This window comes from Pituophis catenifer, unplaced genomic scaffold (genome assembly GCF_029215685.1).
Source record: "Pituophis catenifer annectens isolate HBS135680 unplaced genomic scaffold, rPitCat1.0.hap2 SCAF_1, whole genome shotgun sequence".
Lineage (NCBI taxonomy): Eukaryota > Metazoa > Chordata > Lepidosauria > Squamata > Colubridae > Pituophis > Pituophis catenifer.
Genome location: NW_027256881.1, coordinates 182,831,267 through 182,857,099, shown reverse-complemented (window position 1 = coordinate 182,857,099; position 25,833 = coordinate 182,831,267). Strand labels below are relative to the sequence as shown.

The window sequence follows — 25,833 nt, the reverse complement described above, 5'->3', positions numbered from 1 at the left end:
GGAAATACTATGACATATAGTTACTTTAGACTGCCACATCTTTATAATAAATTCATTTTCAATAGGTTGTTAAATGTAAAGAAATATAACTTAGTCTAAAGAACCTGATTTTGGCCTTTGTTTTATTATTATCATGTCCTGAAATTAACAAACAGTAAAACAGTTTCTCTTCTGTATCCTTTTTAAATAAGAAAAACACGCATAACAATTTGAGTGTTCATTTCTTCCAAATGAAGAAGCAGAAGTTGCTAAGAATTCACGACTCTTGTAAACAATCATGTACTCTAATAGAACACGAGGCATGACAATCCCAACCTTGGCCTAAACATTGGGTATTGTAAAGGTCAGTAAGAGCCAATACTTTTCTGGAATAAGTTTTGTGTATCAAAAAGCTCAATGTTCTTGATTCCTATACAGATTCAAATTGGCTGTTGGTTAGAGAGTTAGGATTAAGTTTCCCAGAGGAAAATAGCTCAACCTTCAACTCTATCAAGAAAGTTCTTGAATTTCTTCTATTGAGGAAGTTTTAAGTCTTCTTGTATTTCTCATTCAGTTTTAAGGAGAATCAAAGTGTTGAATTATACAATTCAAAAGGCTGGAGTCCATTTACAATGTCTCTGTCTTGACCATTATTCCATCAGTCTCTTCCAAGTCTCCCATAAAAGCAAAAAGCAGATGTCGTTTATAGAGCTGCTTTTCCTTTAGAATCAAGGAAAGTAATTCATCTCACTGACCAAGTGTATAACTTTGTCCTCATACAGTTCCATATGTATACAACAGTTTGCGAGCCATTCGAATATTTCCACTGCTCTGATAAATGAGCGACAAATTGAAAGCAATATCTCTTCGTAAGTCTGTCTGGTCAGCTTCTATTCCCTAGTTTAAAGGAGAAAAATCTATTTTAACAAGTCACAAACTATCTTTTTCCCAAAATTCATATGCATAAATTTATATATGAATTTATAATGTTTTAAATAAATTTAAAAGGAAGTTTAAAAATAAAGTTTAAAAACCAATACAAACTAAGAAAAATAAAAATACAGAGAAAGCTAAAAGTGCAAGAAAGGAAAAAAGAAATAGAAAAAAAAAGATACAAATAAGAGGCTACAAATCTGATTTACAGCAGTTATAAATAGAATTATAACTCTACTCTTATTCTATGGTTACAAGATGGACTCTCTTCTTTATATAATCTATCTAATCATCAAAACCATAAATTATAAGTTGATTTTTTTTTCTAATTATGGAAAAAGTACATAAGCAGCTTCCAGTCAGCAATAAACATAGACATTGTCTTTCCCTGAATCCAAATCTTTAGAATAGTTTACTTTTGAAAAAAAAATCCTGCACATGGAAATGTAACATGGCAATTACATTTTCTGGAATCTTCTAAAACAACTATAGGGGTAAATCTTTTACCTCAGCACATTGCAAAATTGACTATATTCTGCTTGGCCTTTTCAAAAGTTTTAAATGGCATGTGACTATGCTTGGAACAGTAGTAAAATATGATGGCTTTGGTTACAATTTTCTTAAATTTCAGGGCAGAGTTTGGAATCATAAATGCTTTGTGGGATAGGCCAAAGAAGGCAAAACATCTCCAAACATTTTGGGGAATTGTCATCAGCATTATCAGGAAAACTATAAATACTTAAGACATGAAAGAGAATAAATTTGGCATTGGATATGAATGGCCAAATTGAAACTGGGTGATCAGGTGCGGGATCCAACTGAAAGGGGCGGCTTGTCAAATGCTGATTTGTTATTCTTGCTTTTCATCAAGAAGGCCATGAGATAGTTGACACTCACTTTATAAAATATTTATGGTTTTAACTCTCACATGTTTAAACTAACACACATGAAACCATAAATATTGTCAAGGTATTTGATTTATAAATACCTTTGCATAACTATCCTGATGGATCCTGATAGGTTCCAGATGGAGCTTGGGCCATTTCCTGAAACTCTAGCTCATGACTTGGCTGATGACCTGGTGGCTGCCTGGGATAGTGCGGCTGCCAGGGCTTTGGACCGGGTCGTGCCTTTGCGGCCTCTGATCTGGCACCGAACTCACTTAGCTCCTTGGTTCTCCGAGGAGCTGAGGGAGATGAAGCACCGGAAAAGACGCCTAGAGAGCGGTTGGAGGGCCAGCCGTTCCGAATCCGACTTGACGCTGGTAAGGTCTCATATTAAGACCTACCTAGTGGCAATAAAAGCGGCGAAATCTAGCTATTTTGCCGCTCTTATCGCGTCATCAGATAACTGCCCAGCCACCCTGTTCAGGGTGACCCGCTCCCTTCTCCATCTGGGAGCGCGGGAGGACCCCTTGCAGGGCCGAGCTGAGGACTTTGTACAGTATCTGGATGATAAAATAACTCAGATTCGGGAAGACTTGGCCGCTGACTGGGTTAGTTCAGACGAGATGACTGAGGCAGGCCTTGAGAGTGTTATCTGGGAGGAGTTCGATCCTGTGGCTCCCGAGGATGTGGACAGGATCTTGGGACAGCTGAACGCCACCACATGTTTATTGGATCCGTGTCCCTCCTGGTTGGTGCTGGCTTCCCGGGAGGTTACACGAGGCTGGCTCCAGGGAATTATTAACACTTCTTTGAGTGAGGGTGTCCTGCTGGCTGCCTTGAAAGAGCCGGTGGTGAGGCCTCTCCTCAAGAAGCCATCCCTGGATCCGGCTGTTTTGGCTAACTATCGTCCAGTCTCCAACCTTCGCTTTATTGCGAAGGTTGTTGAGAGTGTGGTGGCGCGACAGCTTCCCCAGTACCTGGATGAAGCTGTCTTTTTGGATCCGCTCCAGTCCGGCTTCAGGCCTGGGTACAGCACGGAAACGGCATTGGTCGCGTTGGTGGATGATCTCTGGAGGGCTCGGGATAGGGGTTACTCCTCTATCCTGGTCCTGTTAGACCTCTCAGCGGCTTTTGATACCATCGACCATGGTATCATGTTGCGCCGGCTGGAGGGACTGGGAGTGGGGGGCACCGTTTTGCGGTGGTTCTCCTATCTCTCCGACTGGTCGCAATCCGTGTTGACGGGGGCAGTGGTCGACCCCGAGGCGCCTTGTTTGTGGGGTGCCACAAGGGTCGGTCCTCTCGCCCCTCCTGTTCAACATTTATGTGAAGCCACTGGGTGAGATCATCCGTGGTTTTGGGGTGGAGTTCCATCAGTACGCTGATGATACTCAGCTGTACATCTCCACCCCAGACCATCCCAACGATGCCTTGGAAGTGATGTCCCAGTGCCTGGAGGCCGTGCGGGTCTGGATGGGGAGGAACAGGCTTCGACTCAACCCTTCCAAGACCGAGTGGCTGTGGCTGCCGGCGTCCCGGTATAGCCAGGTGACACCATCGCTGGTTATTGGGGGCGAATCACTGGCCCCCACGGAAAGGGCCCGCAACTTGGGCGTCCTCCTGGACGCACGGCTGTCTTTAGAAGGACATATGACAGCCGTGGCCAGGGGGGCTTTTTATCAGGTTCGCCTGATACGCCAGTTTCGCCCCTTTCTGGATCGGGACTCCCTACGCACAGTCACTCAAGCACTCGTCACCTCTCGTCTGGACTATTGTAACGCTCTCTACATGGGGCTCTCCTTGGGGTACACCCGGAGGCTCCAGCTGGTGCAGAATGCGGCTGCGCGGGGGATTATGGGAGCGACGGGGCGCTCCCATGTGACTCCTCTCCTGCGCGAGCTGCATTGGCTTCTGGTGGACTTCCGGGTGCGCTTCAAGGTGTTGGTGATCACCTTTAAAGCGCTCCATGGCTTAGGGCCAGGGTACTTAAGGGACTGCCTTCTGCCACCAATAGCCTCCCACCGGCCAGTTCGCTCCCACAGAGAGGGCCTCCTCAGGGTGCCGTCGGCTAGACAATGCCGGCTGGCGACCCCCAGGAGGAGAGCCTTTGGAACAATCTACCCCCCGAGATACGAGTGATCTCTGACCTCCGGACTTTTCGTCGGGCCCTAAAAACTCATCTCTTTCAGTTAGCCGGTCTCTCTTGATTTTATGATTTTATGGTTGATTTTAAATTTTGATATGGATTTTAAATTGATAAATTTTAAACTATGGGCCAAATTTAATTATTTTAAATCTATTTTTAATCATACTTTATGTATAAATGTTTTATTTTGGCTGTTCACCGCCCTGAGTCCGAAAGGAGAAGGGCGGTATAGAAATTTGAATAATAAATAAATAAATAAATAAATAAATAAATAAATAAATAAATAAATAAATAAATAAATAAATAAATAAATAAATAAATAAAATCCTAAGATGCCAACATAGGTATGCATGTTCTGTCTATTACTGGTGCTGAAAACAGAATTGGAAGGGGGGGATACAGGAACATGTGAGCCTATAGAGCAGTGGTTCTCAACCTTCCTAAGGCCGCGACCCTTTAATACAGTTCCTCATGGTGTGGTGACCCCCAACCATAAAATTGTTCCTAAGACCATTGAAAATATGTATTTTCCGATGGTCTTAGGTGACCCCTGTGAAAGGGTCGTTCGACCCCCAAAGGGGTCCCGACCCACAGGTTGAGAACCACTGCTATAGAGGGTGGCACTTTGTGAGACTGTTTGTGTGTCTTAACATTTAAATCCTAATCAACTGCTGTTCCACACAGTACCTCTAGGACCAATGGAGGTAATTCCAGGGCCTTTTTGTAATAATGAATAGCAAGATGTACTAATCCCAGTTGATGAAGGGCACGTCCTAAATTGTAATAAGATTCTTGACAAGAACCACGAAGGCTCAGGTACCGTTGCAGGAATGAAAATCCCTAAATACAAAAGGAAAACTTCACTAGTGCAAAAATTAAAAAATACAAGTAACAATTGAGACATCAGAAGTAATACTGTCAGACTTAAATTCACATATAGTACAGTAAAATACAGTAAAATATCTTACATTAATATTATTCCATATGATACACTATGGAAGCAAAAGCTGGACTTTGAAGAAGCAGGCTAGGAAGAGAATTGATGCTTTGGAAATTTAGTGTTGGAGAAGACTTCTGAGAATATCACAGGCAGCCAAGAAAGCAAATGGATTATCGAACAATCAACCAAGAATTCTCTTTCGAGGCACAAATGATGAAGCTCAAATTACCCTACTTTGAACATACTATGTGAAGACCTAGCTCTCTGGAAAAGGGTTTTGGGAAGGATGGAAGAAAAGAGAAGAGAAGCAGCAGCATTGAGAAAATCTATATGCTCACTAAGGAGTTGACACCAACTTGATGGCATTTAATCAGTCCCCACAACGATGTACATAAATATTCCACAAAACATTTTGCAGTAGTAAATCTCCCACCTATAAGACTATTAAACTGCACTAGTTTATAAGTCTTGGAAAATGTGGATAATAAAACAATAATGGGATTAATTGACAGATATTGTTGGTTAATTATCTTTTCTTCTGAAACACTGCACCAAAAAGAAAAACAAAATAAACATTCCCAGTACAATTGGTAATTCTAATCAACCTGCCTACAACCCAGCACCACATAAAAGATGTTTCATGCAACATAACTTTTACAAGAATATGTGGATTATTTTTCAATTCTTTAAGACTTGCCTAAATAAATTTTAAAGGAATTTTACGCCGTTTAACATGAGGTAAGGCTGTGCACGTGAAAGTTGTGAGAGAAAGACAACACACCTGTATTATGAGGGCATGCCTTTTTAACACATATTTCTGAGATGCCATGTGGATGAAGATCAAGCCTATGCAAAGACTAAACAGGGGTTCATCTGAGTTAGAACGGAATGCTTGTACATATTGTCCTGCAAAGAAACAAGCAGCAAAGATTTTGCAATGTCATTTATTACTGCATATATTTTACTGAAAAAGCTTTCAAAAAAATTTAAACCAGCCATACATCTCTGTACCTTCTTCTTTTTTTTGACGTAAAAAAAAAAGCAGCAGTTTTGGGTCAGTGGGCATGTCTGAAATTTTGATAGAATGGCTCTAGTGGAGTTTGCCTATCTTTAATGAGTAGGCAAACTCCACCACATATGGGCAAGATGGAAATGACAAATCACAAAGCCCCCATTTATCACAAGGCATATTGATGAGGTTGCTGTTCATTACTTATGCCCAAGGATGCCCTCTGCTGTTTCATCATAGTTTGGCCTTTGTTCGGGTGAAATGGTCCTGCTTTAATTCAAAGCATTGATTGCAGCTATTCTCCAATTTTGTTTTTGCAAAATTGTAAAACCACAGCTTCTAGTATTCCAGTTTGATATTCTTACCTATCTACAAATATACAAGAAATAATTCTACATACCTCTTCACACACTGCAATTGCAATTTTTTAATTAATAACAGTAAAAATCATACCAAGGGCATGCTTGAAACAACCGGATACAAAAGCATTGTGGCCATTTAAAATGCACAGTGCATGATTGTCTGGATTCTTCAACAGTAATCGCAGACAGAAGCGATGGTGCCGGACATCTTGGGAATGCATGGTGATTTGGTTAAAGATATTCCAAAGCTGAGGCTTATTGACATGTTCCATTACCATTATCCTACAGAAGAAACAGGTGCTTTTCAGATTGCTTGCAAATGACAGAAAAGATCAGTCTACAATCACTGAGGACAATGGTGTGATCTAGTCACAAGGTGGCCTCTTTCATCCCTTTTGTATATCTCCTATAATGAGCATGTTCCACACGGAGGCACAATTCACAGAATTACACTCAAAATAAGGCAGGCCAGACCACTCACCACTATATTACTGTACTTGACCTAGTCTCTTTCAACAGACAAAATGCATCACTAGACCCTTCAACTAAAATTATTATTTCACCAATACTAAATTTCTTTAACTCTGTGGAAGGAGGAGGAAGTGAAGATATGGCATTCTGAAGATATGGCACACAGGTAGGTTTGCTTGAGGTGAGTTCTCAGTAGAAACAAAAGGTCTAAATTATATAGAAAAATACTATATCAGTAACAAGGTATTAATTTAAAGGGGTTTTAAATTGAATTTGCCTTAACCCAATGTGATTGCTGGAATGACCCACCTGATATAATTATAAGCTTTTCTAAAATTCTTGTCTAAAACTGCTGCAGAGAGACCAAAGTATTCCAGTTCTTTGCGCTTCTGCCGATCATCATAGAATGAATAATATTCCAGTGAGGAGTCCACTAGCAATTCTGCCTCCTTGTATCGCGTAAGGTCACACAATGCATAGATTGCCTTAAGGAGAAGGTTCCACCAATCCTCTTTTGTCAGAACACTTGTAAGCACCAAAAATATTGCTAGAGTCAACCATAAACCACTGTTAATTTTTACACAGACCAGAACATAAAACTAAAACATAATTAAAAACATTAATAAAAGTCTGAAGTAGAGGTTAACTTGTATGGATTCAATAAAACCAAAGGAATATCAAAAAGCCTATTATCACTGAAAAATTTGCTCAAAGCCTACTTAACAAAGGCCAGGTTATCAACATTTATAGACTGCAATAGAAAACTGTTTCCACAATTTGAACAATTTAAATTGTCTTACCTTTCTTTGTTGTTTCTTGGTCATCATTATCAGAGATTTTATCTCTTGAAACTTTTATAAGGTAGAGATGTCTTTCTCCCGATTTTGAGCTAGATATTAAACATACCTGAGCTCTGTTCATGGCTACCTGCAAGTTGAACGTTTAAAACACATCTGAAAAAAGAATACCCTACAGTAGCCCATTGTTTACTGTCTAATAGTTTATTGATTTTTCAGTTTGTAACTGCATCCCAGACTTAACAAAGTGAACAACAAAATTGACTAGAAACCATAAATTTTCATTGTCTGAAGTCACCCATAGATACAACTGTTATAGCTCAATACAGAAAGACTCACATCTGAAAAAAAACCTGCACATTACCTTTTAAATATATAATACTTTTTCTCTTATTCTGCCACATGCACTAAATACCACACATTTATTTAATGTATGCTATGCTATTTCCTATACAATCTCCTACTGAAGAGAGTTACATAAAAGCTATTACAATAATTACAAAAAAATATTAAACATTTGTATTAAAATAGGTGGGAGGGGAAAAATATTATTTCAAAATTCATAAGTCTTCATCAGATACCTAAAAAAGGGACAATGGGGACCTCACACATTTCAGACAGGGCCTCAAGTTGTTTGCAATCTTATATACCAAACTAAATCCTTAACCTGAAAAAATAGGTTAAATCCTTAACATGAAACAATAGCTACAGTTATAACAGCAGCAACCTCATGTGCATGTTCCAATCAGCAATCTGACTCCTACAGTCTTCCCTAACTCTAAGTTCTGGATTGAGCGCAATAGTAATTTTTTATAGTATACATTACAATCATCTAAAGCCTATGATGACTAGGGTATGAACAGCTATGATTAGATGTTTGCTTCCAGAAAAGGACATAATTGGTATACAAACTAATCAAGGAGAGAATCAACCAAGAATTAAGGATAAATTTTCTGACAGTTAGCTTAATCAGTGGAACAATTTGCCTCCAGAAGTTGTAGGTGTTCCAATACTGGAGATTTTTAAAAAGAGATTGGACAACTATTTGTCTGAAATGATATAGTGTTTCCTGCTTGAGCAGGGTGTTGGACTAGAACACCTCCAAGGTCCCTTCCAAGTCTGTTATTCTGTATGCTACGGACAGTAATATCAAATGATGCTAAGAGATGAACACAGTTGCATTCCTTTAAAGCAAAATATCAGAATGGCTGTAGCTGATTCTGTCTTGACACCAGGACTGAACCAGAATGAAAAGGACTGAGATAATAACTATTCTCTAAGAAATCTGCAGCTATTTTGACAGATCTTTGCCTAAAAAACAGGGTACTTGTATCTGGTCATCTATTAGCATAATCTTATATAGAACTATAATAGCTTCTTCAGAAAAAAACAAATCATTGTCTTCTCCAGAGCAGATGGCATTACTCCATCTCCCAAGCAATTAAACTCTTTTGACCAGCTTGAATAAATCAAGCGAGATAACTCTAATCCTCACTAATATTTAATATTATGTCACTCCCTCCATATCTTAAAGCAAAAAGTGGACTGAGGGTATGCCCTGCTTTATAAATTAGTGTGATGACAGTATGAAACTGTCTATAGCTACCATAGATGACATGAAATCACAGATCTTCTCTAATAGAACAGCCTCAGCATGAATATTGGCCTCTTCTGCAACCACTTAAGAAGGGTTCTGCAATACTACATTGGGGACCAAGTAATCAGGGAAGTTGTTGAGTATTAGAATGGGTAATCCTAGTCTTTCTCATTAAACTAAATGAGAAAGAAACACATGAGCAGTGTGACAGAAGAGGTATAAAAATTAACTTACCTTTAACAGCATGGCTAACATGGTGAGCAAAGAATCTACATAACCATACATGTTGCCCTGAGAGAACAGCAATGTTGATCGATGAAGTAGCAATTTTAATTCCTAAATACAGAAAATTGGGTTACAAAGGCAAAAACTTTAGCTGCTTTCTATCTGGGCCCCAGATCTTGGAACAAGACAACGGTTCCCTCCTAACATTTTTTTTTCATTCCAGCATCTTGTTTCATTCTTTGAGCAATTTAGCCCTCCCATCTCAGATTTCAGAATAGAGTTCACACCATAAGACAAATGCTTACTTGCTGAGCAGCATTGGCATCCTGTGCCAGGGTATCTGGATCATACATGGGCTCAAGTGCTTCTAGAGCTTTCTCAGGCCGGCCCAATTGCTGTTGTAGAGTAGAGAGAGAGATCCTTGCATCCAGGTGCAAAGGGGTAAGGTCAACCACTTTGGCATAGCTCTCTGCAGCACGATCTATATAGCCCAGCGCTTTCAAGCATTCTAGAAAGGAAAAGACATTTTTTAATAGTTTGTGTTCTGAAGAGGTAGCACAGAATCTTTAATTTTTATTTTATTTGTTATACAAGAATTTCTTTAAATCCAGTCAGTAATATTAAGTTTCTTTTAAGTTTCCAAAACTATAGCGGTCACAAATATAATTAACACCTATGATTCTAAACATGAATACTGCTACTGAATGCCTATTCTCTTATCTTAGAAGAAGGGAGTGAGACAAAACATGGGCACCATAGGGAAGATGTTAATGGGAGTTAGGAACTGTAATAATTAAGAAACAGGAGCATAAGTAAGTAGCAGGGAAAAAAGCTATGCCCATTGATCTTGTTTATTAAAAAAATACCATACAGGAGAATGATGACTCTCTAAAACATTATCATTAAGGAATAGCAGTTAACTGTTACAGCTTCATGCACATTATTTAAAGAGAACAATTGTTCTCTTGCTGTTCATTAATTGACACACTAGCAATCAAAAAGTTATAGGTGCTAAGCACTTCATAGTACCTCAGTATATCTTCCACTATTTTGTAAAATAAGTAAGCATTATCTAATAAATAGAAAGAATGATTACGGTCACCTGCTAGATTTATGAATCTGACAAAATCTGAACCTGGGCAGCTTGTTTTTAGACACTACTTTGAACTGAATTCAATTATCAGGTACAGTAATTACTAATTACATATAATAATATACATACATACATACTTCAATTATTTTGTTCCAAGAAATAGTTAACAGACCAAAAATCAAGTCAACAGATAATAGAATTTAAGATGTTGAAGTTTCAGGGTTAAGTCTTAAGTTATGGTTTTTCATATTTTGTTTTTCGGAGCTGAGAAGCCATAATACAGCACTTCAATTGTGATCATTTTATTACGTAATTAAGGGCTAAATAACATGCTATTGTAATGCCCCATTCAATCAAATTGTAAATACAACTATTATGGCTGGGCTGATGTGCCCTTAATGAAAGCAACAAGGCTTCGATATCATGGACAACAATTTACAGAACAGACAGATAGAAGTTTTTCACAAGGCTATTTTGCTAGGGGAAAGCAGAGGGAAGTACATGGAACACATTTATTCTCCAGTTTTAACTAACATCTATTTTGGGTGTGTGTATTTTAGTATACTTAGGAATAATATTTTGTTAAAAAATTGCAGCTATTCTCCAATATTATGTTTTAAATAAATGGTCTTTCAAAATTGATTGATGCATACATCTAAAACCCTTGTCCATAATCAAGTCACAAATAACATGCAAACGTATCACCTATGCACAAAAATGTATATGCATGTTTAATGCCAGGAAAATCTAACATCCCTTTGAAGACACATGAATAGAGTCCCATGTCACCTTGGGGTAGTTCAGACCAACGTGCTCACTCAACTGCAGCTTTAAATTATGAAATGCAACACCTATTACTGAGCCAGAAAATAACTTATCACATATTAGGAGGAAGCAGTTACCTGCATGTCGGAGCCAAACAACAGCTAAATTGTATCGTTCAGAGCACACCAGAGAACTCAGGAGGGGGAGAGCCGAATCGTATTCTCCAACATCAAGAAATGCTTCTGCAACATCAAGGTACAAATCTCCCATATCCTCAGGATTCTGCTCCACTAAGGTAGTCAAAAGGGACTTGCAAAGAAGAGCAAAATTAAGAATACAACTAGCAAACTGAGGGGATTTCAAAAGCAGATTTTGCAATTTCTCAGGCATACCACTTTCTATATGGAAAAAAGGGAAAATTCCTTAGTTTAATTAAAATTCTAAATTAACTAGTACAGACTTTCGCGTTCATTCAGTTTTTGCTTCAACAGAATACAATGAGATTGCGTATTAAATTATTTATATTTTTCTTTATTTGGTTCTTGACTTACATTGAGAGGCTCCAAGATATTCAGGTGAATCAAACACACCATGAGTTTCACAGTGATATCAATGGGAACACCATCAGGTATAGAGCATGTAATTTCTGAAGCTAGAAAATAACAGCATCATTACATTTTCTAAATATTTTATATCATGTATATTTTTTTCAACTACTTTCTCCAAATAAACACAGCAGTCCTTATTTAACAACAATTCAGCTGTCAAGTGAAGCAGTCACTAAGTGAAACCATGACTGTAGTTATAATTTTACTTCAGCTTCCCCTTGCTTTACAGACCTGTGAACATCATAAATGTGAAGATTAGTCACAAAGCTACTTTTTCGTCACCAGCATAACTGGAAATGGTTGTTTAATAAGGCAGTCACTAGAATGAGGCCTACCTGTAATCCATAATTTCAAAGGGGGAGTTTTGAACCATTAATAGATTTTTGCACACAAAAATATGTTTTTCATAAAACAGATGTTTGTCTCAGAATAAATGTGAAAGAATTCAATCTATTGCAAGAATAAATATTCAAACACAGGAATGTATTAGACTTAGTACTCTTTTATTTTATTCATTTTTCTTTTGCGTGCATTTATCCAATTTTTATTTATTTACTCATATTCCCAACAGGTGATGTAAAGAGGAAAGGAAAACAAACCACATTCACAAAATATGTTCCGTACAGTTAATAGGGTTAGACACACTGTCATACAGCATTTGCAATTTCCTCTTCTGAGCCTTAAAGCAGGTGTTCCTAAATTGCCTAAATCTTACTATATCATTTGCCCATATCCTCTGATTTTGTTAATCTTGGAAAAAACCTATAAAATATCTCAGTGCTTGTTTTGAGGCTGGATGACAGTGTCTGGAGGATTATAATCCAGCAATTTTTGAACAATTCAGTGCAGCTGTTTCTAACTTTCATGGGGCACAGCAGAAGGAACCAGCTGGGAGGACTTTAATAATCGTATTACAGAAATAAATTTATGTAGAGAAAGAGGGCTGAAAAATGAAAATAAAACAATCTGCTTACAGCAACAAGGACCAGCTGCATTTATTTATACAGTGCCACTATTATGTCCAGGTATTTATATCCTGAGAGATGCAAATTGCTCATCTCAGCAATTTTTAAGATGCAGAATTGCATACTCACATGCAGAACTGGTCCCAGGCACAAATTCTTGCTGATCAATTGTTGTTCCTGGATCTTCCTGACTTTCCATTGCCTCTACCATGGAACAAGGGGGAAGAACAGGAAAAATAAAGCATATGCTGAGCTTATGAAAATCATTCAATAAATATAAAATTACTCCATATAAAATTACTCAATAGTCTTATCAATGGACATAAATACACATAAAGGAGTGGGGGGACTTATTTACCAAAGCACCTGAAGGTAAGACAAGAAACAATGGATGTAAACTAATCAAGAAGCAACTATTTATTAAATTTTTAATAAACTAGAACTAAGAGAAAATTTTTAACGAGTGAGAACAATCAACCAGTGGAACAAATTCCCTTTGGAAGTTGCAGGTGTCCCAAGGCTTTTAAGAAGAGACTAGACAGCCATTTGTCAGAAATATTATAAGTTTCCTGTGTGAGCAGAGGGTTGGACAAGATGACCTCCAAGGTCCCTTCCAACTCTGTTACTGTTATTTAAAAAGACTGTGTGTATTTATTAACTGCTATATTGCCAGGAAAGAGTTACCATATTTTTTGGAATATAAAACACACTCCCCCCCCCCCCCGCAAAAGAGGGTGAAAATTTGGGTGCATCTTATACACCAAATGTAGCACTGCCCACCCAACCCCCACCCTTTGGCTTCTGCCTCCCAGCAAGCAGCAAGCAGCTTTTTTCAGCTTCAGCACAGCCTGATTAGCACAAGCAGTTGATTGTTGATTGGATCGGCCTCCCGACCCTCGGCTGTTTCAGGCTGCAGGGATTGCCATTTCCTATTGCTGCACGGGCCTCCCGCAAGCAGGCAAATTGCTGGGAGCAGATTTTTTTTTCTTGTGTTAATCAGGCTGTGCTGAAAACGAAACTAAGGCAGGCTGTTTGCTGTTTGCTGCAAGGCAAATTGCTGGGAGGCAGAGGCAGAGTTATTGTGAGTGTTTTATGTGTCTTAATTTCTTCTTTGTGTCCTTTTGTTGTAAAATTTCTGTCTAAAATCAACAATTAGCTGGAATTTAAAAAGCATTTCACTAATTTAATTAAAATGTTACCTGAAGGAAAATAAGAGGGTGGGGGGGAGTTTTACATCTAACAGATTGCGTGCTGAATAACTTACTGATTCTGATTACAATACAAATCTATGCAAAGAAAAAAACTTAAAACAGTTCCAAACTGGTAAAATTTCATATTATTTCCCATATCCATGCACTAGCATATATCTTGTTTTCCTCCCCAAAAAAGGAAGGTGCGTCTTATAGTCTGGAGTGTCATATACTCCAAAAAATACGGTAATAGCACATCTATAACAACACCAGAAAACCTGACTATTTCAGAAGATTAACTGTTCCACATACAGCTCAACGCAATGGTCTTCAATCACGCTAATACCTTTTTTATCTGCTGAAGAATCTTTTTCTGCTTCTTGCTTTTCGAGTACAATTCCTGAACAATCTGTAATAACCTAAAAGAAGGAGAAATGATTTTGGTTGTCAAGAAATGAAATGAATGAACCTAGAAAGGATGATTTAAGAAGGAAAGTACCCTGAGAACTAAGAGGTAATTTAATGATTCAAAGTGGCAAATGACATAGAGTCACTACAGGGATGAAATAACTCAGAAAGTATGGGGAAGGTCATTGAGAGTGTGCTGCCTAACAGGGGAAAAAAATTAAAAGAAGTTGTAAGAAATATGAAATTCCACCACTTCCTCCCTAGCAATAGCCTAAAAGCAACATAGTTGTATAGAGATCACTAGCACGAGTTCACTTCAGCATAAAATATGACTCTGGCACACTCAATTTACCTCCAAAGAAAAGTTAATCCTGACCCATAACTTTTGACAAGAGGACAAACACAAGAGCTTTAGAGCAACACAGAATGTTCTAATTCCAGAAAATGACAACTCATCCAAAAGCAGAACAAAGATCTTCTCCATTTTTCTCCTAGATACTGAGACTCTCTGGTCCAAAACCCAGAGGTGAGAGAAGCTGATATTCTGTGTGAAACTTGGGGAGACATACTCTTTTCAACAACTATTCCTTTGGAATCTGTAAGTGGGAAACCTTCATAGTAAAAACAACTCACAACTGGTAGAAGGGCAATCTTAATTCCTTGAATAACAGATAGTATTAGAAAGTGCACCTCTTTATGCATATGCATTTATATACTCATTATATTATAAACAGACAGCAATCAGATTAATTTAATATGCTTACTGCTAATGCTTTATCATACTGCTTGTTGGAAATATACAGCTCAGCAGCTATATTAACATCTTCCATGGATACAAGGCTTTGATGTTTCGTAAAAGCTTCTTCCATTATCTCAATAGCAGCAGTGATATCATTTGCTTCATAATAACTTCTGTGGAATACATTAGTAATCAGGTCAATAGTAAATGCAAATAGTAATACATCTTCTGTATTAAAAAATTATTACAATATTTTCTGGGCAAGAAGAAAAACAATAATCCTCATTGAAAAACATTATTTATTATTGCGAATATCAAAATCATGGTCCTTTGTGCTTGTAAACTTAAAAGCAAGTCATGATTCTTCAACATAATTTATAGGTTTTATCCAAAATTAGGTTCAGCAAGAAAGAAATTAATGTAATTTCACAAATATACAACCCATACAAGAAGCTGTGATTGATCACAGGAGAAGATCTGATTGATGACACCCTATTATATTGCTGAAACCCAAAACTCTAAGTCATCATAATTTAAAATTAGTCTAAAGCCACAGATTTGTAAACCTTTGCAAAATGTAATTATCAAAAGTGAAAGCAAAGATTCTTTCTTATAGCCAATACCAGGGGTCTGCAACCTTAAACACTCAAAGAGCCATTTGGACCCATTTCCCACAGAAAAGAAAACACCGGGAACCACAAAACTCTTCCCGTGCCTGACTATTTCTTGAGCGGCCACAGAACTAGCATATGTAGTTCTGTTTTCTTCTGAAACTTTTCTTTTCTTTTCTTGGATTTATCCATGGTTGGCCTACCGGGGGTTGAAAAGTTCAATAAATCGCGTGCCGGCGGGTGTTGCACATTGGCGGTTGTGATGTATATTTTGAGTGACAGGGAGCCGCAGCAGAGGGGTGAAAGAGCCACATGCGGCTCCAGAGCCGCAGGTTGCTGACCCCCTGGCCAATACCAAAGAAGGAGAGTGGTGATGATAGACAAGCCTAGGGCAAGATTAGCTGAATTCATACCTCTCTAAACCATGATTTGAGACAAGGTGTGATCACAAGCCATGGGCTTGGCACCCACTTTGTGATGTCGCAGCATCCTGCAGTCACGTGATTGCCATTTGTAATTTTCTTTGCCAATTTCAAACAAGCAAAGCCAATGGGGAAGCTGGCAGAAGTCACAAATAGCAACTACGTGATGTCTTTCTTAACTCAGGATGATTTGTTTAACAATGGCAATTGGGAATGCCAGAATTTCCACTGCTAGGAAGCACAGTCACATGATGTTGCACTCTTTTACTGCCTGTTTAGCAATAGAAATTCTAGTCTCATTGCTGTTAAGTGAGGATATCTGCATTTCAAAGCATCTATCCAATCATAACATATCATTTCTGTATCCTGCAATTAACTACTATACCAGAGGAGTCAAACTCGTGGCCTGCAGGCCAGATGCGTCACATACTGGCCATCCCTACCTGTTTAGCAAAGGGGGAAAAAGTTGTGATACGTCACGTGACAACAATATGTCGTCATGAGTTTGACACCCCTGAACTATACCAACAAGTAGAAGAAAAAAAATTACTCCATTAGAAGCTGATGTTTCGTATCAGTTCAGCATGACTAAGTGTTCCACTCTACTTACTTGGCCATATCTCTCGCCAAAAGCATAAAGCGTTCACCATCAAAAGGAGTCAGAAGATTTAAAATGCGTCTGTAGCCATCCATTGCCAGTTTGTGCTCCCCTAACTGTTTGTAGAGATTTGATCTCTCCCACAAATAACGCACGTTTGTAGCATCATACTTCAGAGCTATAAAAATGGAAGTGGTATGATAAATCATTTTGATATTTGTAATTATTGGAAGCAATATGCAAATATATTCAATAGAATAAATAAAATATAAACAATCTCATCCTGAAAAAGTCATCCAGGGATGAAATCAAAAAATTCTGAACACTGCATAGACTGTTATCATGACATACTGAACATCCATTTTCAAAAGATTTTATTATATAAAGATAAGATGGAGGGAACAACTTAAATTTAACAAGTTAGCAAGCTAAATGGAATTAGGATCAATTGGTTTGGCCTATGTAGTTTTAAACATAGTACCAGTGCATTGTTTTGTTTATATAAAGTGAGTTTGAAAATGGGTCTTTTTCCACTTTTTTAATTTTTAAAGCTTGAGAATTCTTAAACCTTACAAAATATTATTGAAAATGAATTTGAAAGTATGTACTTATATATTAAAAGAAAGTTTTAAAAGCTGTGGTAGAATTTATTTTAGTTATAAAGATGAATTTTTAAAGAAATGTTTAGAATTTTAAAATGAATATAAAAGTTTTCCTTTTAAGGTTAAAAATTTGAAAGAGTATAGTGGTTTTTGTTAATATAAATAATGATAGTAGAAATATTAATATGTGTAAATAGAAATATATATCATTTTTCAAAACAGGAGAAAAAATGGATTTGGTTAAGATGATGAGATAAACAAAGAAATTTTATTTAGTCTTGTTTCTATTCGAATATTGCTTCTGGTTTTTAGATTTGGAATAGAAAAAAATGAATTTCAGAATTTAGATTGAAGATTTTATAATTGTGTAGTTATAAGATTGGCTTGCAATAATTATAGGTAAACAGTTGAGTTCTAACCAGTAGTGAAATCTGAACCGGTTTGCTACCAGTTCGCTGGTTATGCATGCGCAGTGTGCACCAAATGCACACTGCATGTTTAAAAAGCTTAAAAAGTTTTAAAAGTTTGGTTGAACCAGTGGTTAAAAAAAGCTACGATCTAACGATCAGCTGTGCTGCGCGGTTTAACATGCACAGTACACACCAAAAGGAGGCTTGGGACAGCAGGGAGGGATCAGCTGTACCACGCGGTTTAGCTTCGCTAGAACGCAGGATTTCCTGCTTTCTAGCAAAACTAAACCGTGCGGCCCAGCTGATTGTCGGATTGTAGCTTTTTTAAATTACGGTTTGACTGAACCGGTAGTTTTTATCACTACCGATTCGCCCGAACCAAAATCAAAAAGTTGATTTAAAAATATATTTCACTTGTGCTATGCTGAAAACAGAATGCTAGACAGGCATGATAAATTGATGTTATTCCACAAGTCAATGATTTCAAACATATTTCATTTCATATTATCTGCCACTTCTTTGTGACATTATAATTTAATATTCTCCCATACAATTTCATTCAGAGTGCTTGAAAAGCTTTCTAGCAGAATACTGGCAAGCTATCATATAGCTTTTAAAAACAGTATACATTTTATCTGCCATATCAGGATTATCTATCACCTCGTACAAAATCAGTTTCCCATCTTGATTTGGTATGTGATAACAAAAGGCAAGGAGACTGTAAATATATAATATGTCTAAATATCTCAACAAATTAATTTACGAGATGCCCATGAAAATCAGCTGAATGAAATTAGGTTCAGTAAATACAAAGACTAATCTGTAATGAAAGCAATATCTTGACACCTGCTGCAAAATAGACAGTAAAGCAAGTACAGTATCATTAAATGATCTACAATGACATTAATTTGTTTACCTTTCGAATAGCAAAAGACAGCCTGTTTAATATTGTCTTGCTCAAGTGACATTTCAGCTAGCCTGACCCACTCCTCTGTGTCACTGGGATTTAAGTGAGCAGCAATCAGTTCAAACTGCAAAGATTTTTCCATATCTCCTTGGTCTTCATAAATCATAGCAAGAGTGGAGAATGGCTCATAAGCAAGTGGAGCTGTTGGATGTCAAAAGGAAAATAGGTTACAATTCATAATAATGTCAATAAAAATGCCTAAATTTGTACATGCTGCACCTAGCAACAATAATCATTTGAAAGTGTTTAAACATAACAGCTCATTTCTGAATATAATGCAAAATACTGTTTTTGACCTGTAAAACTGTAGCAGCTTAGCCTGGAGGGAACATGAGAAGGATTTCCTACATGGACCCACCCAACTGTTAAGATCTTACTGTGAGACCCTGCTTCAGATACTGTAGTCTAGAGAGAAGTCAGATAGTTACAGAGACTGGATCTTTTCCAAACTTTCTTCCATGACACAAAAACAGCAGCATTTTAATTGACTTTTCCCTCTGTTCTTTGTCAAATTTTAAATTATTTGACTGCCACTGATGATATTATGTTTGGCAGCTTTTAATTAAAAAAACAAAACAAAAGCATAATTCAAATATGGGAACTTTTTAAAGAAAAAGAAGCAGTTTATTTATTACAAATATCTGAAGGCTTAGGGGAAAAATGTGACCTTTTCCCATTTTTCCCTAAGCCTTTTTTCCCTCCAAAAAAAGGAAAATATTAAAAAAATAACCTTTAGTTATTTGAGAATTGTAACGGGAAAGCTTTTATCTAGCACTATAGTTCCTATATTTAAGAGGGCAAAGAGTGCAATATAGCATGATGCACTAAAGTAGGAAAGAAAGGATTCAGTTGTCTATATCTGACTTTTTATCTAAAGATCAGTGAGTCTGCTCTTGATAAGGCTTCAAATAAAACTGTTTTATTATCAGGTTGATGGTTTCCTACTTCAACTTCTTTTTCTAATTTACAACCTGGCAAAATTAAGAGAGTCTAGAACTTTTGGAGTTTCATAGATTGTAGATCCCCTTATAGCGAATATTCAAAACATTTTAAACAAAACACAATTAGTACATGTAGTTTACATTATTGTCTGGGTTAATTATTCTTTTACATTTAATTGTTAGGCCAAATACAGTTAATGTAAAACTAAATTAGGCTGTTCATATTGTACTGCAAATTGTTAAAATACCAAAGTGAGCTTAAATCAGTAGAGGCTAATATAAAAATAAATACAGCATATATTTTAACTTTCTCCAAAATTTCCATTAAAAAAAGGAAAATATTTTCTGTGCTTTCAAAATGTCCAGCAATGTAACATTTCCACGCAAACATAGCCAAAGCAAAAAGTGGTCATACATCAATTTTAAAGAATACATTTTTAAAAACATATAGCCATTTATTTCCTTATGGGTTTATTTCTTTTATTCCACCTTCCTGAAAAGAAATGTTAAAAGTAAACTTTTCAAAGCTTGGTAATAGCAGATTGAGAGTCCAAAGTGTTCAGAAAGTATGTATGGGTTAAGTTTGTGCACCTATGCTACCATACAACACTAATGTAAGCAAAAGATCAGTACTAGAGCAAAATGGCTTTGAATCACACATCTTCTATATTGGGAAAATTTAAGAAGTTGCAAAAAACCCAGAAGGGTAATTATAAATAAAAACACAGAAGAGATGCAAGGTAAGCTCTATAATGACACACTGAACTGTCTTGTATTAAGGTTATGTGTCCCTTCTATTTATTCACAGTAACAAATCTCACCCATAGAAGCATCCAAAGATACCTTGTCTTATGATCTCCATACACATTAGAATGGCTTCTTCATGTTCCCCTCGAGCAAATCTAATGTTAGCTTCACCCATGAGGCCTCTCAGGGCACGAGGCAATTTACTGCGTGGACGTTTTTCCTAGAAAACAGATTGTTATCAATATATTTCAATAAATTCAGTTTTTATTACTACTTACAAAGAATATTCTTAGTAAGAAATATATTTGAATTGAGGGTGTTTATTGAGCTGTTGTTTTAAACTGTTATTTGTGCAATAACCATGTACATTATTTAATATTTAATTTATACCATACATTCACACAGAACCCACTTAATCAAATTCTACCATAAGTATTTTCCACTAAGCAGCAAGGATGTGTATGCTTCAAAAAGGGTTCAGAAGAGATGCTTCAGAATGCACAGGAATGGGAATCATTCTTTGGGGCAACTTTGATTTTTTTTTTTTTTAGGCTTCCACATAAACCAGAAAAAAGATGTAGCTGCTTTAATGACTGTTATATTGCTTGCCTTCATCATTTTCTTAGTCTCTCTATTAAGCACCATCTCTAGTGCAAAAACATCACCAGCTGTAGGTTGCTCAGAGATCTCCTCATCTTCCTCCTCTTCTTCTTCATCATCATCATTTTCTCCCATCATGGAGGCAAAAACTCGATGGACAGATTTACTGATACCATCTGATATCTCTTCTGCTGAGAGAAAAAAAGATTAATAATGATGCCTAATTAATCATGTAAAAAAGGGAGGGGTCATAAAATCATAAAAGTTATCCTCAAAGAGAGAAGGAACCCCAGTTCAGATAAAGGAAATAGCAAGAAGCAAAGGAAAATTGAAGGAAAATTGTAAGTACTGTCATGGTCATATGATTTTCATTTAGCAACTGCTTCATTTAATACCATATTGCCAGTATCAAAACAAGGAGTATTTGTATTAAAACATAAATGTAATCAAATATCCACAGAATCAATAAGAGTAATTCAAGTCTTTAAAGTAAAGAGACAAGATTTTGGGAATATAACAGGAATTAGCAAGAATCTATATATTTCATCTTCACCAATCCTCATCCCAGAAACATGATGGTAAAAATAAAGTCAACTATTATTTTGCTTTCATTTCATGTTCGTGTAATATAATTCTTTTGTCATATGTTTTAACTTGAGTTGTATATTTCCCAGAGAATTGGTATTAGTTGGTTGTCCAGAAATGCAATAAATTATAATAACTAATATCAGTTAAACAATAAATTAATAAAAATAAATTGAAAAATTAATGAAAATAATAAATTGAAAAATTAATGAAATAAAAAAGAAAAATCATTTGAACATGTATAAATAATAAGTAAATTCAAAAACTCCTTGCATTTGACTTATAGCTATTATCTACTGCTAATTACCTACTGAGCCATGGTGGCACAGTGGTTAGAGTGCAGTACTGCAGGCTACTTCTGCTAACTACTGGCTGCCTGCAACTTGGCAGTTTAAATCTCACCAGGCTCAAGGTTGACTCAGCCTTCTATCTTTCCGAGGCTGATAAAATGAGGACCCAAATTGTTGGGGCCAAAATGCTGACTCCGTAAACAGCTTAGAGAGGGCTGTAAAGCAATGTAAAGTGGTATATAAATCTAAATGCTATTGCTAAGTGTTTTTATAATTCTATACAAAAGAATCTCTTCTGCTACAATGGTCCTAGGCATGGGATTGATGTTTATAATTTGTTTAAAGCCATTGTTTTGTTGATTTCATTGTTTATCCAATTGCTTTAGTTTGGGCGGGCTGGCTGTCTGATCTTGATTTTTTGTTGTTTTTATGTTTTGTTTTAGTTTTCTATATCACTTGGAGTAATAAATAATAATCTTCCAAAAATCCGTTTCTATAGATCATTTTCAGCTACAGAACAACTAGCCAAAACTTCTCTGCCTATAACTAAAGACAACTTGACAGTGGAAACAAAAGTCCTCCAAATCAATCCCATTCCCATTTTTAATTTTTTTAATGGAACTACTGAATATTCTAAGAGCATTGTTTCAGCATTAGGAAAGCAAAGGCTTTGCAAAAAGATCCAAGTACTCCAAGAATGGAGCAATAATGTAATACAATGAAAAACTATAAAATGATGTTTTCCTAACAAGAAATTTGAAATGAGGGAAGACCAGTTTGTCCTAATGGTTAAAGCACTAGACTAGACATCAGGAGACTAGTCCCAACTTCGGTACAAAGCTAACTGGGTGACTTTGGTCCAGTCACTCTCTTTCAACCTTGTAGACAAACTTGTAGATAATCTTGTAGACAAACTTGAGCGACAAGCCAGTCAGTCAACTCCTGTTGCAACCAGTAGATCAACACTCAGTGCATCTGGGGGGGAAAAGGATCCAAAAAAAGCAGAGCTTGCATCCTTCAAATCACTGGGGGGGGGGGGGAAGTGGGGGGGAGAATTTGAAATGAGTAGGAGGCAACTTTGATTCAGTGCCTCCTAAATGGTTAGGATTATACCGCCTACCATCAGTTATCATTGACCACAATACCTAAGGCTGATGAGAACTGAGGGGCAATAGGTTCCCTTCTCTTTCTATTAATAAAGTGCTAAACTTGAAAAATAATATAATAAAACATCATATTACTAGCTCATCACCTTTTGTATTTCTACACCAACTAGCAGAAACCCGCAAAAATTTAAAATAAAACCAGAAGAAAAACCAGTTGAAAAAGCACCTTTGGGACCTCAAAAATGTCTTACTCTGCCTCAAGGTGCCGTAGACTGATCACAAAGTACATACATATATGTTTGAATTAAAGCCTATCAAATAATAATTAGTATTACATACAGATTTCTGAACCTAGGAAATTTTTGATTTATTTTCACTGCAAGGTGGCAGTGAACCCCCATTTTCTAACTTATAAATGCAACAGAAAAGCAAAGTTCAAGATATTTACTCCTTGGTAAATGAGCATAAAATATACCTTCTGCTTCCATATGTCCTTGTATTTCAGTAGACATTCCTTGCCCAGAAGTAGAGGGGCCATCGAAGTCTTCTGCATTTTCTTCAGTGAGTACATTTTGTCCCTGTAAAAATTAAAAAGGAAATAACATTAATTTTATAATGTTACAGGTAGTCCTTAACTTACAACCACTTGTTTAGTGACTATTCGAAGTTAAAACAATCCTGAAAAAAGTCCCTTATGACCAGTTTTCACAGAATCCCCATGGTCATGTGATTAAAATTTGGAATCTTGACAACTGGTATTTATGCAGTTGCAGTGTTCCAAGGTCATGTGATCACCTTTTGTGATATTCTGGCAAGCAATGTCAATGGGACAGCCAGGTTCACTTAACAACCATGCTACTAACTTAACAACTGCAGTGATTCATAGTGATCAACTGTGACAAAAAGGGTCATAAAATGGGACAAAACTTAGTTAACAACTGTGTTACTTAGGAACAAAAATTTGGGTTCAACTGTTGTCGTAAGTCAAGGACTGCCTGTATTGTGAATAGAATATTCAGTACTAAAATACATATCTGCTTAAGAAAAACAATATATGAGTAATTAATTGAGGTTTCATTGTATGACTTATTTTGGAAGTGTTTATGAAAGTTAAATGGTCAACTTTAAAAAAAATTATATGAATCAGTCAATAGTCAATAAAGCTAAGTAATGTAAAACAGGCTATGTATATATGGATAAGTGCATATTATATCATTAACTGGACATATTCCTCAATTGACTGCATTTTGCAAATGATTTAACAAAATTTGGCTACACTTTGGATAACAGAATCATGTGTATCTTACAGTAAACATCCTAAACAGAATTGGTCAGAATGGAACAGTAATTTAAATAAATTGAACAGGTTGAACATGTGCCAGCACAAACTGGTAATGTAACACAATCTGTTTTATTGTTATAATAATCCCTTTGATGTCCCTTTGCCTTAGCTCAAATGGGATTCCCTTGTATTTTGCATTAACCAAATGCCCAAAAGCAAAACAATCACAACCTAAACCTTGCTTTTATGTCCCCAACATAAACAGTAATACTGGTAAGTCTTCAAATTCATGAAATCTGGACCGGGCTGCAAAAATCCGAATTAAACAGCCGCACACACCGAAAATCCTACTCCACTGCTCCCACCTAGTAGTCAGTCGGATTTTTGTGCCCGAAAACGAGCCCTACGTCCAGCATTTGTTTTTAATTAGGAGGAACGAAACACCACGGAATGATGGATAAGACGTCTACCTTGCGTGTTCTACTAAAATTATTTTTAGGATTTTATGAGTCAATGATCCTTATTTAAAATGCAAGCAAGATATTGGGTACCTGAATACATACACACTACTGAAAATGAGGGGAGGGCAAGCCATAAAACCCCCTTATAAACCTCATTATAGACACGAACACGAAGGAAATTGTGAATAAAACTGCGAGGCAAAAGAGGCCTCACCTTCCTTTCGCAGCTTTTACGCTCCTCTCGGCGACGCTCGAACTCCTCGAAAGAGATTTTCCCTTCCAGGTACTCAATTAATTCGGGGCTGAACCCCGACATTTTATGCTCCACCGAGGAAACAACCGTAAGCCAGTATCAAAAGCCGCTCCAGCGAACGGCGGGGAACCTATTTTGAAAGGACCGCAATTCCCCCGCCGAAAAGAGTCCGACTACGAATGAAGAGAACGGAGCCCCGCTGACTTCGCTGCCTACTGCGCATGCGTTCGTGGCTGAGATTGCCACGGGAAGAATTTTTCCCTTTCTTGCATTCAAGCGCTTAAAATCGGTGGAGGGATTTATCTCTTTAAAGGGGAAGACAATCAATCAATCAAATATTGTAATAAATGGTCGTTTTCTGTCATACTATTGTCAAACAGCTCTGTTGTAACCATCCATTAGAACCATCTTTGGAGCCATCTTTTTAACTTTCTTTGTCAAGAATAGGCGACCGGCTGTGCTCGTCCTTGTACTTCATCAGCCTCACTCAATTCAGTTGACTACTGGGAATTATGGGAGATGTAGTCCAAAAATTGAAGGATGGCAGCAAGTCGCCAAAGTCTAGCAGCAGCAATCTCCTAACTCTGCACTGTCTCTTCTCTGAGTCCCTCCTGACTTCCCTCCAATAAGTAACGGCTGGCAGGGTTTAATTACTGTTACAGTATATATCTGTGGGTGGAAAAAGAATAAAGAGAAGCAGGCAAGGTGAAATACTGGATGAAGTTTGTCAGGTGGAAAAGGAAAGAGACTCTAGTAGAGGCAAAAGATTTCTGATTTTTTTTGGTGGGGGGGACGTTCTCACCACTTTCCTGGCAAAAGAAATGCAAAATACTTTCTGACATCT

General features: G+C 37.0%; 1 protein-coding gene across 2 annotated transcripts; it reads right to left on the bottom strand.

The window, feature by feature from the left end:
- Positions 1-101: 101 nt before the first annotated feature.
- On the bottom strand, positions 102-25,119 carry GTF3C3 (general transcription factor IIIC subunit 3). 2 transcript variants are annotated; one of them, XM_070956830.1, is made up of 19 exons: positions 24,951-25,119; positions 23,469-23,571; positions 21,022-21,203; positions 20,509-20,632; positions 18,674-18,865; positions 16,758-16,923; positions 15,140-15,287; positions 14,314-14,386; positions 12,907-12,981; positions 11,756-11,856; positions 11,342-11,513; positions 9,652-9,854; positions 9,356-9,457; positions 7,528-7,654; positions 7,037-7,274; positions 6,348-6,538; positions 5,667-5,791; positions 4,633-4,785; positions 102-876 (listed from the first exon to the last, which is right to left on the bottom strand). In XM_070956830.1, the coding sequence occupies exons 1-19, from the start codon at positions 25,050-25,052 to the stop codon at positions 754-756; spliced, it is 2,700 nt and encodes an 899-aa protein (XP_070812931.1). In that variant the 5' UTR covers positions 25,053-25,119; the 3' UTR covers positions 102-753. The 2 variants fall into 2 exon arrangements, with proteins under 2 accessions (XP_070812931.1, XP_070812932.1); XM_070956831.1 differs by having other exon boundaries at positions 21,022-21,200.
- Between the last annotated feature and the right edge of the window lie 714 nt (positions 25,120-25,833).